This window comes from Bufo gargarizans, chromosome 6 (genome assembly GCF_014858855.1).
Source record: "Bufo gargarizans isolate SCDJY-AF-19 chromosome 6, ASM1485885v1, whole genome shotgun sequence".
Taxonomy (NCBI): domain Eukaryota; kingdom Metazoa; phylum Chordata; class Amphibia; order Anura; family Bufonidae; genus Bufo; species Bufo gargarizans.
This window is the reverse complement of record NC_058085.1, coordinates 35,131,960-35,153,949: the sequence shown is the minus strand read 5'-3', so window position 1 is coordinate 35,153,949 and position 21,990 is coordinate 35,131,960. Positions and strand designations below refer to the sequence as shown.

The following is a 21,990-nucleotide window of genomic DNA, read 5'->3' as shown; positions in this document are numbered from 1 at the left end:
GTCTCTTGTTATCGAATGTTTGGGTTTGACATGTACAGTCGTAGCCAAAAGTTTTGAGAATTACATAAATATTGGAAAAGTTGCTGCTTGAGTTTTAATAATAGCAATTTGCATATACTCCAGAATGTTATAAAGAGTGATCAGATGAATTGCATAGTCCTTCTTTGCTATAAAAATTAACTTGATCACAAAAAAAACTTTCCACTGCATTTCATTGCTGTCATTAAAGGACCTGCTGAGATCATTTCAGTAATCGTCTTGTTAACTCAGGTGAGAATGTTGACGAGCACAAGGCTGGAGATCATTATGTCAGGCTGATTGGGTTAAAATGGCAGACTTGACCTGTTAAAAGGAGGGTGATGCTTAAAATCATTGTTCTTCCATTGTTAACCATGGTGACCTGCAAAGAAACGCGTGCAGCCATCATTGCATTGCATAAAAATGGCTTCACAGGCAAGGATATTGTGGCTACTAAGATTGCACCTCAATCAACAATTTATAGGATCATCAAGAACTTCAAGGAAAGAGATTCAATTCTTGTTAAGAAGGCTTCAGGGCGTCCAAGAAAGTCCAGCAAGCGCCAGGATCGCCTCCTAAAGAGGATTCAGCTGCGGGATCGGAGTGCCACCAGTGCAGAGCTTGCTCAGGAATGGCAGCAGGCAGGTGTGAGCGCATCTGCACGCACAGTGAGGCGAAGACTTTTGGAAGATGGCCTGGTGTGAAGAAGGGCAGCAAAGAAGCCACTTCTCTCCAAAAAAAACATCAGGGACAGATTGATCTTCTGCAGAAAATATGGTGAATGGACTGCTGAGGACTGGGGCAAAGTCATATTCTCCGATGAAGCCTCTTTCCGATTGTTTGGGGCATCAGGAAAAAGGCTTGTCCGGAGAAGAAAAGGTGAGTGCTACCATCAGTCCTGTGTCATGCCAACAGTAAAGCATCCTGAGACCATTCATGTGTGGGGTTGCTTCTCATCCAAGGGAGTGGGCTCACTCACAATTTTGCCTAAAAACACAGCCATGAATAAAGAATGGTACCAAAACACCCTCCAACAGCAACTTCTTCCAACAATCCAACAACAGTTTAGTGAAGAACAATGCATTTTCCAGCACGATGGAGCACCGTGCCATAAGGCAAAAGTGATAACTAAGTGGCTCAGGGACCAAAACGTTGACATTTTGGCTCCATGGCCTGGAAACTCCCCAGATCTTAATCCCATTGAGAACTTGTGGTCAATCCTCAAGGCGGGTGGACGAACAAAACCCACTAATTCTGACAAACTCCAAGAAATGATTATGAAAGAATGGGTTGCTATCAGTCAGGAATTGGCCCAGAAGTTGATTGAGAGCATGCCCAGTCGAATTGCAGAGGTCCTGAAAAAGAAGGGTCAACACTGCAAATACTGACTCTTTGCATAAATGTCATGTAATTGTCGATAAAAGCCTTTGAAACGTATGAAGTGCGTGTAATTATATTTCACTGCATCACAGAAACAACTGAAACAAAGATCTAAAAGCAGTTTAGCAGCAAACTTTGTGAAAACTAATATTTGTTTCATTCTCAAAACTTTTGGCCACGACTGTACAGTGCAGAGCTATGTGTATAATGTACAGTGCAGAGCTATGTGTGAATAATGTACAGTGCAGAGCTATGTGTGTAATGTGCAGAGCTGTGTGTGTAATGCACAGTGCAGAGCTGTGTGTGTAATGCACAGTGCAGAGCTGTGTGTATAATGCACAGTGCAGAGCTGTGTGTGTATAATGTACAGTGCAGAGCTGTGTGTATAATGTACAGTGCAGAGCTGTGTGTATAATGTACAGTGCAGAGCTGTGTGTGTATAATGTACAGTGCAGAGCTGTGTGTGTATAATGTACAGTGCAGAGCTGTGTGTGTATAATGTACAGTGCAGAGTTGTGTGTATAATGTACAGTGCAGAGCTGTGTGTGTATAATGCACAGTGCAGAGCTGTGTGTATAATGCACAGTGCAGAGCTGTGTGTGTAATGTACAGTGCAGAGCTGTGTGTATAATGTACAGTGCAGAGCTGTGTGTATAATGTACAGTGCAGAGCTGGGTGTATAATGTACAGTGCAGAGCTGTGTGTATAATGTACAGTGCAGAGCTGTGTGTATAATGTACAGTGCAGTGCTGTGTGTGTATAATGTACAGTGCAGAGCTGTGTGTGTAATGTACAGTGTAGAGCTGTGTGTGTATAATGTACAGTGCAGAGCTGTGTATAATGTACAGTGCAGAGCTGTGTGTGTATAATGTACAGTGCAGAGCTGTGTATAATGTACATGTGCAGAGCTGTGTGTGTAATGTACAGTGCAGAGCTGTGTGTATAATGTACAGTGCAGAGCTGTGTGTATAATGTACAGTGCAGAGCTGTGTGTGTATAATGTAAAGCAGAGCTGTGTATAATGTACAGTGCAGAGCTGTGTACAATGTACAGTGCAGAGCTGTGTATAATGTACAGTGCAAGGCTGTGTGTGTATAATGTGCAGAGCTGTGTGTATAATGTACAGTGCAGAGCTGTGTGTGTATAATGTACAGTGCAGAGCTCTGTAGAGCAGTACAGATGTGTTTGTCACCTGCTCATTACGAAACACATCCTGGAGCCTGACTCCTCCCACACATGATCACATGGTCATGACATCATCACAGGTCCTTTACCTCCATAAGCGCAGCCTGGAGCCTGACTCCTCCCACTCATGATCACATGTTCATGACATCATGAAAGGTCCTTTAGCCCACTAGTCTCCCCTCCCCCATTCATGTAGTGTCCAGCTGTGCAGGTGCAGGTATGTGTACAGTCACTGCCATTGTCAGTCAGGATTACTGAGGCAGGGGGGTCATTAAAGTTTTCCCAGGTGCTATCTTTTTTTAACCCCTTCAGGTCGGGTTTTGGGTCTTCATGATCGGACGTAGTCTTTCAGTATAATAGCTATAACATTTTTATTATTAGGATGGTGACAAGATTTTTCATATTTTTTTTTTTTTTTGAGTGACCTTTTATCATTAGTATTCACATAATTCATGTTGCAGTAACAATTAGATCTCCATTCTATACGAAGCGCATTGAGGATAGAGAGGGCGGGGGGTGAGCTCAGCCTCCCTCTTCCTTCCAGGGTCTCTGACAGCAAAGGGTCTGACGTCAGCTACAAGATGCCTGGACATTAACCAGTTAGAGACCGGCCACACAGACACCGCACCGAAATTTCAGAGGCAGACACATTGTTTATTGACTGGTTTCTGTGTCTCATTAAATACAATGGCAGGCAGCTGAGAGGCGACGAGGAGGAAAGGCCTTGTCGAGCTATTCTACTCATGTTCCAAACTGTCTAGAAATCATCGATCTACACTAGAAAGAGGATTTCTGTTATTCTATAATGAGGTCAGAATGATTTCACATAACAAACACCAAACATCAGCCACTGTTCCAGTCACCGCTCCTCTCTGCTTCTTGTAATCGGGCATGAAATGGCTTGGACTGCCCGGAAAACTCCATAAATATCTCCTCCAATGTCTCCTTCTACATGGGATTTTGTAGGATTTCACATTGTCTCATCATCTTTCCATTCAGGTTCCTACAATATAGGATCCGCTCAGTGGAGATCTTCTATATCAGATCCTTCTCCTGACTGACCCGTCAAGGATGGATAGGGACAGGAACAAGATGGCAGAGAGTATAATGAATCTCACCCTAGAGATCCTCTTCCGGCTTACTGGAGAGGTGAGAGATTCTGATGATGTCACATTACATCATCTTATCTATGTTACTAACAGATGGACATGACTGGAGAGGTGAGGAACTCTGGAGATGTATGGAGTGATATTTATTACTGTGTCTCTCCATAACCAGGACTACACAGTAGTGAAGAAGACCTCTAGTGAGCGCTGTCAGGTCCCTGTGTCTGAAGGATTGGGAAGAACCCTGAGCCCATACATGGAGCCTCCACCTCACCCCCTGATACATGAGGAAATCAATAGAGAGAAGATCCTGGAACTCACCAACAAGATGATTGAGCTGCTGACTGGAGAGGTGACACTGCTGGGAATGCTGGGACATTATACAGGAACGCTATGAAGGGATCTGGGTGGTGACTGTATCATTGTGTTGTCAGGTTCCTATAAGGTGTCAGGATGTCGCCGTCTATTTCTCTATGGAGGAGTGGGAGTATTTAGAAGGACACAAATATCTGTACAAGGACATCATTATGGAGGATCACCGGCCCCTCACACCACCAGGTAATAGACATGACTAAATTCACACGTCCTCTCATTATCTGTATGTAAGGGATGAATTCAGTCACTGGATGTGTTTCCTACAGTTAAGAAAGAGAGGAGAACACCGGAGAGATGTCCCAGTCCTCTTCTTCCACAGGATGGTTCAGAAGAACACCACAATGTCCCACAGGATGATCAGGTAGATGGAGATAAGGTCTCATGAAATGTCCCCTATGATCTGTAGAAGGCTGTGAAGGTCTTGTGTTCAGTCTTGTTTTATCCACCAGTATTATATGTTTTATCCTTGTATAATGAGAAAGGTGGAGATGGCAGGATCACAGATGACTATAGACATTATCCAAAAACATGAATGAACATGGATCACACCTCCTCATGCTATGCTTTGATCTAATAACTGCTTTTCAGCATAATTAACATCACTTCTCAGCTCCTAAATTAGTATACCGCCCCCCCCCCCCTTATGTTGCATGCTTACATGAGGCATTATTGTACATTTTGATCAAAAAGCACAAGCCCACTCACCACGACAAGGTTGCCTCCTCGAGTGGGAACTTACTCTAAATTTGCGTGGCACTGCATGGCGAACACCGGCGCCACAGCAACGCACCAGCAGACAGCAGGACTTAGCAGCCAAACAGCACCCCTGCTGTTTGGCAATGCCACCCTGACACTGGGCCCCACCAGCACAGCATCACAGCTACAATGGCCGCCACGCAGCACCACACCATGTGTACAGTTGTCAAAGCTCACCTTATCATATGCTCTCAGGAACTCCAACTGAGAGCTGGTAGGAATTTGTGAACCCTTATGTAGTCTCCTGCTAATTAAAATCACCTTGGTCAAATGGGAGGAGTGATAACACCAAAGTGACCAAAAAAGAAGCATGCAACATAGTGGGCGGTATACTATTTATGGCGCTGAGATTCCGGTATTAGATCAAAGGTTCATTCTTCTTTTTGGACATTATATGTGGTTCTGGATCTTCTCACAATTTAATTACTGATCTTAATGGCCACATAAAACATTCCACACAACTTTTCCATCCGTCTGATGACTTTTACAATATTTCTTTCACAGCTTGTGAATCCGGGTGAAGATCTGAACATTATATATGTTACAGAGACAGATGTGAGGGGTGATGAGCAGAGTACAGAGGACATTCCTACAGATAACCACCCAGGTAAGTAGTAACCACTAAATAAGGCCTCATGCACACGACCGTTGTTCGGGTCCGCTTCCGAGCCGCAGTTTTTGCGTCTCAGATGCCGACCCATTCACTTCAATGGGGCCACAAAAGATGCGGACAGCACTCCGTGTGCTGTCTGCATCCGTTGCTCCGTTCCGTGGCCCCCCGCAAAAAAAAAATATAGCATGCCCTATTCTTGTCCGTTTTGCAGACAAGAATAGGCATTTCTACAATAGGCCTCCCATTCCATTCCACAAATTGCGGAAGGCATACGGGCGACTTCTGTTTTTTGCGGACCGCAAAAAACGGCACGGTCGTGTGCATGTAGCCTAAAGCAGAGAAGACTCACAGATTCTACTCATTCACTGGATACAATATTCTTGTTAAATGTTATGTTCTTTTTCTTTTTATTAAAAATGTTATCCTTGAGGACATCCGCCGAACATGTACAGCGAATATCCTCACTTTAAAGATGGTGCCCACTTCGGAGCAGCGTGATCGCCACAGCCTCATGGTTTCTGCTGTTTCACACTGCAGACTCCCGAGGCTAATGTCTGTGATCGACGATAACGCAGGTCACAGATATTTAACCTGTGGTCCAATTGTGACCATGGTGTCTGAGGCGGCTTTAGGAAACAACATTACGTGCCCACTAATCTGGTGTTCTCATTAGAGGATTCTGCTGCTATTAAGAAGTTGACATGTGCTCAACCTCGATGGAGGATATGTAGCTGTCATTATTTCTCAAAGAAAGCCATCCCTGCTTCGTACACTCATGGACGAAACTCCACCATTGACACATGGAGCAGCAATTATTGTTAGGAAGAATTCATCTTTCACAGACTCCTGGGTCAATGTTTTGTGCAGCAGTGGTGACAGTGCACCACTGCAATGAAGGTATCTGCTACTGACACTTCCATGGTTGTGTAGGTCTGATTCCCACACCAGATGCCTCCTCCACATCCTGTTCAGTAGGCATCTTACTGCCTCGAACAGAAACATGGCGGAAGGGTTTTTTCCACTCACCTTTTTACATGTTAAGCTGAAGAAGCGGTCTTAGAACTGATGAGTCTGGGCGAGAGAATGCGATGCATACAACAAACTCTTCACTTTTTCACATTTTGTTATGTTGCTGCCTATGTTGCTACAATTAAAATAAATAAAAAGTTCCCCACCACCACTCTGCACTACATACTCCATAATGACAACATGGGGAAAATATAATGTTAAAAATCAGCCAGCGCCTGGTTTCCTCCAGATTTGCCACTTAGAATTGAAGCCAAAACATTAAATCTTGGTTTCATCAGACCACGATTCTCAGTTGAGAGTCCTTTGGGTGCTTTTTTTGCAAACTCAAGGTGGACTTTCATAGGTCTTTTACTGAGGAGAGGCTTATTTTTGGCCCTTCAGCCATAGAGCCCATATTGGTGGAATGCTGCAGTGATGGTTGTCTTCTGGAAGATTCTACCATCTACACACGGGATCTTTGAAGCTCAGCTAGAGTGACCATTGGGGTCTTGGTATCTCTTCTCCCTCAATTACTTAGTTTGGTAGGGAGGCCAGCTCTAGAAAAAGTGTTAGGTCGTTCAAAACTCCTTCCATTTAAGATGATGATATACTTACCTCTTCCAGTGGTGCTGTTCTATGCACTGCTGGTTCAGTCCTCCTGTAGAAGTAGGAGGACTGAACAGGTGATGCAGAGAACAGCACCAGAGACAAAGGTAAGGATACCATAATTTTATTTTATTTTTCTGAATTTTGGAGAATGCCCAAGATTTTTAATTACATGAGACAACCCCTTTAAAGGCTATGTACACCTTTAGGGGCATTTTTAAAACAAATTATTGCATTGTACTTATTTTGAGCAAAAAAAACAACATTTTTTCAATTGGTCTTTACTAAAAATATGGCATCCTTTTTTCTGTACAGAGCTGACAGGATCTGGTAGCACCCTTTGGATTTTAAGTCTTTATCGTCAGATCAGGAGCTGACAGATTCCTTATATCTGCTCTCTGACCTTATAAACACTCATTGTAGCTAAAAATGTGGCTTAAATAAGTGTTTATGACCTCTCAGTAGTTTAGAGATATGGGTTATTAGATGACGGCACAAAGTGAAAGTAGCAGTCACACAGCTAGAAAAACAGTTAACCTTTTGTGACAGAATGGCTCAATATTTTTAATAAAGGCCAACTGAAAATAAGATTTTTAACTAAAACTGAGTAAAATGCAATCATAAACAAAAATTGCCTCTGAAGGTGTACATAGCCTTTAAGTTCCTTTTATAAGGCAGATTTGTGGGCCAAAAATAATGCTAATTAACTATATGGAAAGAGGAGTGGCGCTTATGTAGCTCCCCTTATATGGAGCATTCATCAGCATAAACTATTGTTCATGTACAGTTGCATTATTGTTGGCAGCACATCCCTGTTTACCCAGGTCAATGTTCTGCCGGCAATTGATAATTTTAATATTTGCTGGATGGAAAGTTTACACAGATCAATTATGAGGAACAAATATTAGTTTGCCTGATCATCGGCCCATAAAAGAATCTTTAGTTGGCTGATAATTGAATTTTGCATGGATGTCTCTATATAAAAGTTTATAAAATAGCATAATTGTAAGGTATATTATTTTCAAAAATAATAAAATATTTTTTATTCTTGGCAGATGACTGTACTATAAGATCAGAGGGACTTCTGATATCTTCAGATTTTAAACAAGACGATTGTGGAATCAAGCAAGAGACATATGAAGAGCATGCCATTATCCCAGATAAGCCCTCAGCCCTTTACAACAAGAATTTATCTGATCCTTTTGCACAGGTCCAATCTTATGATTCATCACAGACTGTTAAACAGAACAAAAGTCACAAGGGTGTTGAATATCGAAGGGTTCAAACAGGGGAGAAGCCATTTTCATGTTCACAATGTGGGAAATGTTTTAACAGAAAATCAGTTCTTGTTAGACATCAGAGAATTCACACAGGAGAGAAGACATTCTCATGTTTACATTGTGGGAACAGTTTTCACCAGAAATCAGATCTTGTTATGCATCGGAGAATTCACAAAGGAGAGAAGCTATTTTCATGTTCAGAATGTGGGAAATATTTTACAGAAAAATCTAATCTTCTTAAACACGAGAGACTTCACACTGGGGCAAAGCCATTTTGCTGTTCAGAATGTGGGAAAACGTATAGTCTTAAATACACCCTTGCTATTCATCAGAGAATTCACACAGGAGAGAAGCCGTTTTCATGTTCAGAATGTGGGAAATGTTTTATTTGGAAATCCGATCTTGTTAGACATCAGAGGAGTCATACAGGAGAGAAGCCATATTCATGTTCTGAATGTGGAAAATGTTTCAACCAGAAATCAGCTCTTGTTAGACATCAGAGAAGTCACACAGGGGAGAAGCCATATTCATGTTCAGAATGTGGGAAATGTTTTACCCGCAAATCACTTGTTCTCAGACATCAAAGAACTCACTTGGAAATAGCCAAGAAAAACCAATCCAGAGCACTAAATGATGATTAAGGAATGTACAATTATTGCAAATTGTCTGTTATCTAAACAGCATTTGGAATCAAGATCAAACACCTATCAATTATGTATGTGAAAGACTGGGCACACCTGAAGAAATTTGGTCACTATGTTTTATTGAATTTGCTTGCGATAATATGAGATAAAAAACGCATAAGGCTAAAAGGTAAATCTAGTAATCCCAAATAGCGCACCAATACGTAAGATGTACAATTAAAATACCACCTTTGGGTAGATAGTGAAACAATACACATGTTGGACGATAAAATGCAATATATACTCCCTGTGGATAAATGTAGTTAGTACATCAATAGGGTAAAATAGATAATAAAACTAATAAATATAGCAGCATAGAATCGTATAGCAGCGTGGGTATGTTATGCCAAATATTTGTAAGTTTGTTGCAGCAACGTGAATCAGGTATAGCAGCGTGAATCAAAGCTGCTACTGCAACAAATGATGGCAAGTTTACTCATAGCTGTATATTCTTCCCGATAAATCAAATCATACACAAAGTCCCGCAAACAGTCTTCGTTATTTGCACCACATGCTATTGCAACCTGCAGAATAGGTCGTTGTCCAAAGTTATTAGGTCAAGGTGCATCCAAGACCACAGTACCAGAACTGTATGCAGCGGCGTCCCGCTAGAGGTAAGTAATAGGATTTATAATCGCTCAAGTCGACTCTAATGTCAGAACAGTCTTACCAGTCCTGGGAGACCTCTGCCGACCTGCGGACTTTAATAGGATACTTTCCTTGTGTCCTTCAGGGTGTTGGTTTACCGCGTTGGTGGATTGCTTTACGTGGGCCCGCCAGTTTGGATTCAGGCTCCGATTTAACCACCACTCCCGCGGAATTTCAAAGTAAATATTTGGCAATGGTCCTTGACTGGTTCTTTGTGGTGCACTCACATACATGTGTATGTATCTACCCAAAGGTGGTATTTTTATTGTATATCTTACGTATTGGTGCGCTATTTGGGATTACTAGATTTACCTTTTAGCCTTATGCGTTTTTAATCTTATATTTTCTCAAGCAAATTCAATAAAACATAGTGACCAAATTTCTTCAGGTGTGCCCAGTCTTTCACATACATTTTTTGCATTTATTGAGTATTGGGGTGACACTACTGGACTGTGAGCCCCGTGCGTCCTACTACCCTATATTCTCAACCTATCAATTATGGGGGTCATTTATTAAGACCAGCATTTTAGACGCTGGTCTTAATAAGCCCCTGCGCTGGCCGTCAATCCGAAGGCTCCGGCCTCTACATAACTTTAGAGTATCCTGTGCCACTTCTAAATGTAAGACAGCTTCCTAACCTTTGCACGACAATCTGTGCCAGAAACTTAATATAGGCGTATATGTGTTTCCAAGTCCTTATATTTTTATTTTTTTATATTCTTATTTATAACTTATATTCTTGTGTTTGAGCCTTGGGTAAGGTTAATATGTTGCCTCAGAACCAGTGAGGTTGAAGGAGAGCACATTGGCACTATACTGGAGATTTAACGTGGGGAGAACTTTTAAAGTTAATTTGCTGGAATCTGTAACTTTTTTCAAAGTTGAACGCATTGCACCCGCACTGAATCCCAACCCATTAATTTCTATGGGGCTGTTCACATGAGCGGTGATTTTCACGTATCACTTATGCGTTGTGTGAAAATCGCAGCATGCTCTATTTTGTACGTTTTTCACGTAACGCAGGCCCCATAGAAATGAATGGGCTTGCGTGAAAATGGTAAGCATCCGCAAGCAAGTGCGGATGCGGTGCGATTTTCACGCACGGTTGCTAGGAGACGATCGGGATGGAGACCCGATCATTATTATTTTCCCTTATAACATGGTTATAAGGGAAAATAATAGCATTCTGACTACAGAATGCATAGTAAAATAGCGCTGGAGGGGTTAAAAAATAAACAAAAAATAATTTAACTCCCCTTAATCCACTTGATCGCGCAGCCGGCATCTCCTTCTGTCTTCATCTTAGCTGTGTGGAGGAACAGGACCTGTGGTGACGTCACTCCGGTCATCACATGATCCATCACATGATCTTTTACCATGGTGATGGATCATGTGATGACCGGAGTGACGTCACCACAGGTCCTGTTCCTCCACACAGCTAAGATGAAGACAGAAGGAGATGCCGGCTGCGCGATCAAGTGGATTAAGGTGAGTTAATTCTTTTTTTTTTTTTATTAACCCCTCCAGCGCTATTTTACTATGCAATCTGTATTCAGAATGCTATTATTTTCCATTATAACCATGTTATAAGGGAAAATAATACAATCTACAGAACACCGATCCCAAACCCGAACTTCTGTGAAGAAGTTCGGGTTTGGGTACCAAACATGCTCGATTTTTCTCACGCGAGTGCAAAGCGCATTACAATGTTTTGCACTCGTGCTGAAAAATCGCGCATGTTCCCGCAACGCACCCGCACATTTTCCCGCAACACCCGTGTGAAAGAGGCATAAGAGTTTGAAAATTTCTGGTGATTCTTTCAAAAGTAGACTTTGATAAGAGACTTTTGGAGTTCTCCCCCATCACCCAGAAGACAGACAGCTCACATGGGAGAAGCTTAAGGACAACTATAACTTTAGATCAGGCCAATACTGCCAATATATGCAGTTTAAAGTCTTTTGTCCGTCTTGTGGGTACATAACCTGGCAGATGCAATGAAATGAGGATAGTTTGTATAACCTTTGGGCTCTATAGATGGAGTAGATTCTCTGTCAGATATTCACCATAGGGGTAGGGTGTAAGGCCTTTCAGATACTCTACATGGTATTTTATTTATTTAATGCACTTATATAGCGCTACTATATTCCGCAGCACTTTACAGACATTATCATTGCCTGCTGTGCCCATTGGGGCTCACAATATAAGCTCCCTATCAGTATGACTTTCGAGTGTGGGAGGCCACGGAGGAAACCTACGCAAACATGGGGAGAAAATACAAACTCCATGCAGATGTTCTTCTTGGTCATATTCGAACCTAGGACCCCAGCGCTGCAAGGCACCAGTGCTAACCACTGAGCCACCGTGCTGCCTACGTCATACTATAGGGACATTGCAAATGCAAGAAGATGGTGGTCTGGCGGTCACCTGCGACTAGAGGGCGAGAGAATTGTTTATATATTCTGCTCTTATTCAAGTTGGAGGATAAATGAGAAAAAAGGGAAGCACAAGAACTGCATCTCCAGTATGTCTATTTACCACTTTTCTTATTTCTTTGTCAACTGATATTTGTTTGTACATTTGGCCGGCATGCTTAATAAAAATGTTTAAAAAAAATGCTGTACATAATTCTGGGTTAAATAATTTTCCAACCACTTTTCAAAGCTGGAGTGGTATAAGCATGCTAAATTGTTTCACAAAAAAGCCCCAAAAGTCGCAAGCAATTGGCCCCAGTTGTTTGCAACACCGCGGAACTTGCACTAACTTAGTAGTCGCCTTTCCCAGCTACTCAATTACCGCCAAGCTTTCAAGTAGGGCTGAATTTCAGAACAGCTGGTAAATCGTAAGAAACATATACAGTATAAAGCATGACAACAGTATAGTAAAGCTTACTGATAGATAACAGAAACCGAAGGATAAGGGCCACGGTTGGAGGGGATGACCCAACAATGGAGAAATGAAATGAAGCAATATTAAACTGACCCTGCACTGAATTCAACCTGGGGAGCCAGCCAAGACAATACAACTCAGCAACACCCAGAATACACAGATAAATCACATGGTTAGAATAAGATACAAGGAACCTAAATAGAAATGCATATAGCAAACATTATTCCCAGCAACCAGAATAAAGGCTTGATATATAAAGGCTCAGCTGGCAGCAACTCCACCCTAATTAACTAGGCTATGTACGATGTCTGTGAAGGTTCTCATTTATCCAGGTCATGGTATATCTGTAAATAATAAGTCAAGGCAACTGGACGTACTGTAGATTTCTTGAAAATGTTTCACTCATTCTTCCAACGATCTTTCTCAATAATGGAATCAACACCTTTGACCCAATGATGGGTATAATTACCAGATGTTGATTCGGTTACATATTTATTCCCAGAATTTTTGTACAGTCACGCAGAATTGAGAAAGCTCGTTGGAAGATCGAGTGAAACGTTTTCAAGAAATCTACAGTACGTCCAGTTGCCTTGATTTATTCTTTACAGATATAGGCTATGTACAGATTCAAGGCAGTTGCATAGCAACTGCCCAAAGTTACTAACTAGCTGAACAGGAAAAACATGGAAATCTTTTTTGCTCTTAAAACAAAGCCCCATTTTCCTCCACTTACCCCTGGAAAATAGTAATGAGAGAATTACAACCCAGATTTTAGGACACTTTCTGTTTTTGAAAACAAATTTATTTTCAGATGGAGAATAGAATGTTCTTGTAGGTAGCTATTTTTGAGGTTCTGCTGAGGCAGTAACTGAAAGGAATCCGTGTTCTTTTTAATGTCAAAAACAAATTCTGCATTTTGCTGAAGTTTTGTTTCTCTGTTAGGAAATAGCTCTGATTGCTGTCAAACTAATTGCTGTTAAGTTTCTATTCTCTGTAACCCTGAATTTTATCTCTTTGGCACTACTCCCGGACAATATTCCTAATATGGAAGTTCCGTTTTTGTTTCTCTTTTACTGTCTGTAGAATAGAGCGTGTTAATATGATAGGTTGAATACATAACTTACGATGATATGCTAATAAAGGGGGTAAAGCCCCCTCTATATAATCTGTGTGCATTAAAAATAAACCTCAGAGTGTTCATTCAGTCCATCACTGTTGTGTCTTTTATTACCTACTGAGTGAAGCGCTCTCCTGACGTCAGAAAAGGACTCAAACCAAGCCGATACTAGAAGTTTGGTGCCAGGGGTACCAAGTGGGACGTTGAGATTCCTATCAGTTTGGGGGCTCGTGTCCGGGGTCGAGAAGGTCATCGGGTTTGGTAAGAAAGGCATCTGTTATTGTCCTCTGGCCTATCCGACGACCACGTCTCGATCTAGTAAGTAGAACCTACAACTTCTAGTATAATTACTGTATCAGGGATACAGGGAACAGACTCCGGGAGTCTGGGGGAGTGACCCGGGGACTCCGGGAGTCCGCCGTGAGGATCACTCAGAGAAAATATAGTGCGCACTAGATAATATTGTCTCAGGGAGACAAGGATGGAGCTTGGTTTGACTCTTTTAAAGCTGTTTTAAAGTATAAGAATATTAGAGTTGATATAAGGATACTGATGTCCGGGTGGTAAGTGTACGGACTGAAGTTCACTATTTGCATAGAGTTTTAAGGACGTTGCATTGTTGTTTTACTGTGTTGCGGAGGTCTGCAATACGCCCCACCCCCGGCTAGGAGCAATCCATTAACCCGGGGATAGGTGAACACAAGTGGCAGACCAAAGCAACAAATTATATGTTTGATGAAACTCTCTGATATTTTGTGATCAGACCTGAGTCCTTTGCCTAGTTGACAGGAATAATTTGTCGAATCCTTAACGCTTCAGTACAGCCAGTCCTAGGAAAGTAGCATCATTAAAATATCAGACGGAATGGGGTCACAAGAGTCTAAAACAAATTATCCCAAACCTGAGACGGGAGAAACATGCAAAGTTTATGTTGCACGGTGTAGTCCCATAAATTACTTCCTAGTTAACCCATGGGTGGATAATTTAGCTGGATGGACTGAGTTCATGCAAGCTGCTAGCCCCTTTTCCCAGGGACGGCGATAATAGCCCGTACTACATGGACATGATAAAGGGTCTTTGTCTGGGAGACAAAGAAGCATGGCCACATTTTGACCATGACCCGTCCTAGCATATGGATTACATGATACAAAGGGGTAGGGAATCCTGCAGAGTAAGTGATGTTATATGTGTAATATTATTATAGAAAAAAAAAAAAAAATTGTTCAATAATTTTCTTTCCCCAGCAGTGTAATGTGAGAATCCAAGAATTATTATATATGTACAACATTAACTAAGAACACCTGGCATATAAAATGATTTGGGTTTAACAAAATGACTGTATGATTAAAACATGTTTATTGTCTTCTTATAAGAGTTGATTAATCACAGAGTGAAGATCAGAAAACATTGGAAAACAGCACAACAACGAGATATACTATTAGCAATTCTGTGTGTGGTGTGGCTATCTGTTTCCAGGAAAGCTGTGTTTGTCTGTGCTGCAAGTTTTGGGATGAAACAAAGACAATTGTGTGATTAGGTTGGAAGACAAATGATTCAGTGGTATGTGAATGGGTGTGGCTCTGAGTTGTAGTGGAGTTGAAAGTGTGAAAGAGCCCTAATGGATGCTTTTAGAAGAGCTGTATATGAATGTGTATGGAGTACGATATCTGTTTTCATATAATATGCGCATTGAGAATTTTATTTTATTTTTCTTGGAAGTTTTTGGTTTTTATTGGTGCCAACAGCATTGATCAAGCTGTACATTTTTTTATTATTGAAGTCAAAGAAAAGTTTTTATGGGCCTTTTGTGTGTTTATGTCTGTATTGTCAGATCTGTTTGTTTCAATGTTTGAAGTTATGTGTTACATGTTAAGTGTTGTGCTGGACATCAGAGCTCTGTCCTCATGGGCAGCTGGGAATCTAATGACAGAGTAGGAGGACCGCAGTGTCCGACTAAAAGGGGTGGACTTAGATGACTGAGAGTAGGATTCATGGTAGATAGCAGTGCAACCTCAAGTGTGTTAAGTAAAGATTTGTTCATTAAGCTTGACTTACAAGTGTCAGCCAAAAATCTGGGCATAAGAGTACACTCAGGTCTCATTCCAATCTCTACACCAGTGCCACTGATTCTTGCAAACATACAGAACCACCCAGAACTTAACAACATTAATCCTGCATTATGGTCTTCACATGAATATGACACAGGATTTATAGATTGCACACCTTACAAAGCTACTGTAAAACCAGGTGTCATTTCAGTGTTCCAGAAACAGTACCTACTGCCAAAAGAGAAACTCGATGGACTTAGGCCAATGATAAAAGAATTCCTACAAAAAGGGAATCCTGGAAGAGGTGATTTCACCCTACAGCATGCCTGTAAATCCAGTGACAAAGGCAGATGGTGCTACCCACTTTGTACAAGATTTAAGGGCCATCAACAACATCATTGTGCCTAATAGCCCCTATTGCACCTGACATCACTCAATTACAATCTGCCATTCCAGCAGACGCTGTTTGGTTCAGTGTGATAGATCTGAAAAATGCATTTATTTCTGTCCCAGTTGACAAGAGGACCAGACTAATTTTTGCTTTTTCCTTTGACAGACGTCAACTGACCTGGGGCAGACCCCAGGGATATGCTGATTCACCTGTAGTGTACAGCATAGTCCTCCAAGCCACGTTAAAACCATGGCACCCCCCCCCCAAGGTTCCGTGTTGTTGCAATACGTGGATGATTTACTGTTGTGCAGTATGTCAGTGGAGGCCAACATTGAGGATGGTATAACACTGTTACAATGGTTGTTTGAATGTGGACACAAAGTGTCATTAGGGAAAATGCAATGGTGTAAACAGCAAGTCGAATACTTGGGGTTTGTCCTCACAAAGGGGGAAAGGAGGATCAGTCCAGGGAGAGTTCAGTCTGTAGCGGGCCTGGTCACCCCGCTCTCCAAGAAGGAAATGCTATCCTTCCTTGGAATGATAAACTACTGCAGACAATGGATCCCAAACTGTTCCTACTATGACAATATCTTGAGGCAACACTACAGGACAAACCTGATTTAATAAAATGGTCTTCAGAAATGTACAATGCATTTGATTATCTGAAATGTTCATTAATGTCAAGTCCAGGATTGGGCCTCCCTGACTACAAACTGCCCTTCCACATGTTTGCACGACAAAATTGTAAAACCATGGCGGGTGTACTGACACAAGAACACGGAGGCAAGTTGCGTCCTTGTGTATTTTTCTCAAAGGTAATGCCCACCCCTGTTCAAGGGATGCCGGCATGTCTGTGTTCTCTTGCAGCCTGTGCTATGATGGTAGAGTTGGCAACTCCTTTCACAATGTGACATTACACCATTTTTGCACACTGCACATAATGTTGTAGGCCTACTCAAGGACATCCACACTCAACACAGCGGGCAGCTGAGCTCATTGCACTCACTAGAGCATGTATTCTACATACTGATAGACCCGTCACCATCTATACTGATAGTAGATACGCACATGGGGTAGTGTGGGACCATGGTATGATTTGACAGGAGAGGATTCACGGCAGCAGATGGTAAGGATCATGTCTCACAGGGCAATGCGCTGGCAGATAAGGTGGCGAAACGAGTGGCCAAATGCAACCCCACAGGTCCGTGTAACCATTGGGAGATGCCATGTCCGGCACATCCAACCCCTGAGATGTCGCAAATGCTTACTAATCTTCAGTGGTATGCCACTGAACAGGAACAGCAAGACTGGTGTTATCCAGTATTGCAGAAAAATCCTAAGACAGGATTAGTCTGCAAAGAGGGGGTAGGATATAACAGCATTGAGAATCCTTACAGATACTTATAGGAAGGCCTTTCCCCACCCGCCCAGGTACCAGGTACTTAATAAAACTGAGAAAAAAGTTGCTTGTAAGTCCCCCTCTCTTCCACAGGAACCCACCCACCCATACAGGGTGGGGGATGAGGTAGTGATCAAAACTGAAGAAAGGAAAATCCCAAGGTGACTTCGCATATGGCCCACCCACTACCGTGGTCGCAGTAACCAGAACAGCCGTGCTGACTGAACAATCTTCAACTTGGATCCACGCCACCCGAGTGAAGCTTGTGAGAGCAAGAGAGGAGGCAGGAACGGAGGCAGACAGCCTTGGCCTTGAAGAAGGACAAGAGGTACTAACGGGGGCAGACAGCCCTGACCTCCAACCAGGCCCAGAGGTACTAACGGGGGCAGACGGCCCTGACCTCCAACATGATGAGCTCCTCACTCTTTTCTGGAAAATGGTTGAATGTACTGACTAAGATTGCTTCAATAATCTTGTTGATTTTACCAATTAGCAGTATGGGAGAAGTAGCCGCAACTAGCAAGGGCGGCGTCATCACCTTTTGGTATAATTCATCTAACCCTCACGTAGCTACCTACACCTTTTGTCTTTGTGATATATTGAAAACATGTTCATATTATAACTACTGTTCCAACAACTATGTAGAAGGACAGGCCTATATATGTGTAACAGACTCATACTGGGGAAAAGGTTGTGCATATTGAGGATCAGTGGGATGGAATACAGGGACTGAATGGGGATATAAACCAGAAAGCGTCCTCAAAAGGAGGGATACAAATTCTAAGTCCCTTTTGACTAGAATGACACTCCTTGAGAGAGGGACGTGTTATGTGGACACCTCCTCATTGAATTATTGCAAAAAAAAGGTCAGCGGAAATGAAAATTGTATTGACAATAGAAAATCGTGGTAAATATGATGAAGGAGATTATGTATTGGGATGGTACTTCCATAAAATGTGGGGGACTTCCCGGGTAACACAAATGTTCAAACTTAGAGATATGTATAAGTCTAAGGAATACCAACCCATCACAGGTGTCCCCAAAAACCCACTAGCCCCACATATAGTTTCTTTAAAAAACCTAAAGGCCATATCTGATCCCACATATGAGGATACTTTGGCCATGGGGACGGGTTTTTCTGATGTTAATTTGTGGCTGGAGTGGATGAAGTATAGTGCAGCCTCTGTGAATAAAAGTAACTGTTACATATGCGGTGCTGCCAAGCCACACCTAGGTACCGTACCCCTAGTGTTGCCAGAAAGTGTTGAAGAATGTTTTTTGACTCTTTTTGTTAATATGTCTTATAACCACAGTGCATGTACAGAATGGAAATCAAAATACCCTCTGTTGTTAAAAAATCCTCGCCCTGGGGCAGGAATCCAGGTATATCCAGGTAACTACACATGTTACAAAGGTAGTACACATGGGAGGAATGTACAGAATTTCACCAAAGGTTATTGTCACAAATACAGCAATCTGAACATATCCCTCACTCAGAACCAAGTATACTCCATAGGAGATGTGTACTGGATCTGTGGAGATGGAAAAATAAGATCCAGACTGGAAGGTGCCTGGAAAGGTGAATGTGCGCCTGCCAAAGTTATAATGAACATGCACATTTTTACTGAATCAGATATTATAGAAAAAGGGGTGCTAAAGATAAACAAAAGAAGCAGCCCCCTTTCAAGTTTTGATCCCCATGTGTATATAGATGCAATAGGTGTTCCAAGAGGGGTCCCAGATGAGTTCAAAGCTAGAGATCAAGTAGCTGCCGGATTTGAATCAATATTTCCCATCATTACTGTGAATAAAAATGCGGATTGGATAAATTACATATACTACAATCAGCAAAGGTTTGTAAACTATACCAGAGATGCATTACAAGGGGTAGCAGAAGAACTACAAGCAGACTCAATCATGACATTTCAGAATCGAATGGTGTTGGATATGATTCTTGCAGAGAAGGGCGGAGTGTGCCGAATACTGACTGATCCAACCTCCTGTTGCACATACATACCAAATAATACTGGCCCCACTGGTAAGGTCACAATAGCTATAAAAAAGCTTGAAGATCTGTCAATAGAACTGAAAAAGAACTCAGGTATAAATAATCCATGGGATCAATACTCTGGGTGGTTCAGAAGTTGGAAACAAGGTCTCATACAACTAGGGATTGTCATACTAATAGTAATTGTAGTAATAGGTGTAGTAGCATTATGTGTTATTCCTTGTGTGAAATGAATGCTAGAAAAAGGGCTCTCTAATGTGTCATTATATCAGACTACTCTACCCCAGGAGGATCGAAGCCCAGATACACTAAAGGTTCTAAGAGGGGATTTGAAAGGAATCCGTGTTCTTTTTAATGTCAAAAACAAATTCTGCATTTTGCTGAAGTTTTGTTTCTCTGTTAGGAAATAGCTCTGATTGCTGTCAAACTAATTGCTGTTAAGTTTCTATTCTCTGTAACCCTGAATTTTATCTCTTTGGCACTACTCCCGGACAATATTCCTAATATGGAAGTTCCGTTTTTGTTTCTCTTTTACTGTCTGTAGAATAGAGCGTGTTAATATGATAGGTTGAATACATAACTTACGATGATATGCTAATAAAGGGGGTAAAGCCCCCTCTATATAATCTGTGTGCATTAAAAATAAACCTCAGAGTGTTCATTCAGTCCATCACTGTTGTGTCTTTTATTACCTACTGAGTGAAGCGCTCTCCTGACGTCAGAAAAGGACTCAAACCAAGCCGATACTAGAAGTTTGGTGCCAGGGGTACCAAGTGGGACGTTGAGATTCCTATCAGTAACAACAGCTAGAAGGCACTGCCTAGCACACCCAGCATCAGCTCCTCGCTCCCTGGCTGACAGTTCCCTCTGCCGTTCCCTATTCTACACAATTCTACGTTCTAGTCATTCCCCTCGCTAGACTAGAATAGAAGTTTGATTGTGATTGCACACTGTCCCGAAGATCGTTTTCTGTCAGATACTGCAAGACCCATCCACCCTCATTCATAGCCCAACACAGAATGAGGTTCTGCAAGGGCTCCTCCCTGCCTACTGCCCCACTGATTGGCTCACCCAGCATGTGAGCCAATCAGTGCAAGCCCACCCCCAATTTCTCTTAGGGTCATGCAAGCATCCTTCTTCCTCCTCTCTTGTGCTTTTTCCTGCCAACCTGGGCGCCTCATGGTTTTTTCCAACCAAAATGTGCACCCTTTTACTGGAAATTTCAAAGCAAACCTGAAAATCTCGGGTTCATTTGGCAGATAAACTTTTGTGAAATTCATAATAAACTAAATTTGCTGCGAATCGATTTGATTATCCTTAGTTTTGGTCCAGACGCAAGGTCTTAGGAGACAATGAAAAGAGTGATGCAACTTTTTTTCTGAAAAAAATTCTGCAACTGTCTGGATCAACAAACAGAGGGCGTAAGGGTGGGGGGGGGGGGTTCTGTCATGCCATGGCGGCTGCTGCTCTACTCACTGGTCTGGTATTCCTGTATCCCGATGACCCCCTGCTCTCTGCTTCGCGGTGGGCCCAACGGCCGGGCTTACTCTATCCCTCCATGCAGGCTGTGGTGCATTGCCAGCAATGCGCACATGTTTGCACACTCCTTCCGGCTCTTAAAGGCTCTCGACACATATGCACACTAATGTTCACCAGCGAATGGCTGACAATCCTTGGGTACTTAATGTACATACCTTCCACTGTGGGAAGGTGCCTGAGCAATAGGTTTCAGAGTGTGGTAGTATCCTGGTGTCTGCCCGTGTACTGACTTTCTCCCTGTTTCCTGGATTGTGAAACAAGGCTACCTGACCTGTATCTGACCTCCGTAATTAGCCTTCACTTCCCACCCTGACTACTTACCGTGCTGCTTGTACTCTGCCTGCCCTGCACTTAAACTTTCATCTACTACACTTTTGACTTACTCCTCGGTGCATCGGGGTCTCTGACCACTATCGGTCAGCTTTCAATCATACAGAGAATACTGCAGAATGTAGGGCCTGCTGGTTCTGCTGCAGCGATTCGAGATCCCTGTACAGGGGTTAAAGGGTGAATATCAGGGGACTGCCTGAATAAGGCACTGAGGAGTAGCCCAAAGCTAAATCTTTTGGATGGACACAGTGGTTCCACACCCACTGCCATAATACACTGTACAGAAAACCTAAGATAACATACCCTTCCACACAAGGACTCTAGATAACACTAAAATGTTCTTTTTCCATCCTTTGCACATATATATATATAGAAAAAAGAAGATTCGGCAGCACCAGTAAACTGGCTTAGGTGCAATTTCCAAGGGAATAAGCTTCTCACCCTTAATATACGCATGAAATCGGACAGCACTCCAAGACTTGAAAAAACGTGATGTTTTATTCACCCATGTGAAACAGTAGCAACGTTTCAGCTCACAACTGAGCCTTTCTGAGCTTGATATAAATAAGAGCCCTGTGTGCTGTCATAGTTTCTACCCAAAAAAATATTACCAG

At 42.2% G+C, this 21,990-nt stretch overlaps 2 protein-coding genes across 2 annotated transcripts; both read left to right on the top strand.

Moving 5' to 3' along the window:
- Window positions 1–5,372: 5,372 nt before the first annotated feature.
- LOC122939942 (gastrula zinc finger protein XlCGF17.1-like) lies at window positions 5,373–9,071 on the top strand (the record flags this gene model as incomplete). The annotated part of the gene is made up of 2 exons (XM_044296169.1): window positions 5,373–5,427; window positions 8,103–9,071. Coding segments are annotated over 2 exons (921 nt in total), but the record flags the coding sequence as incomplete, so codon positions are not given.
- A 4,679-nt stretch (window positions 9,072–13,750) lies between these two features.
- Window positions 13,751–20,173, top strand: LOC122939928 (syncytin-A-like). Its single transcript, XM_044296153.1, has 2 exons — window positions 13,751–13,979; window positions 17,593–20,173. The coding sequence occupies exon 2, from the start codon at window positions 18,376–18,378 to the stop codon at window positions 19,738–19,740; it is 1,365 nt and encodes a 454-aa protein (XP_044152088.1). The 5' UTR covers window positions 13,751–13,979; window positions 17,593–18,375; the 3' UTR covers window positions 19,741–20,173.
- The last annotated feature ends 1,817 nt before the right edge of the window (window positions 20,174–21,990 follow it).

Coding starts and splice junctions, on each gene's coding strand:
- LOC122939928 (XM_044296153.1), top strand. CDS start 18,376: ATGAAAATTGTATTGACAATAGAAAATCGTGGTAAATATGATGAAGGA.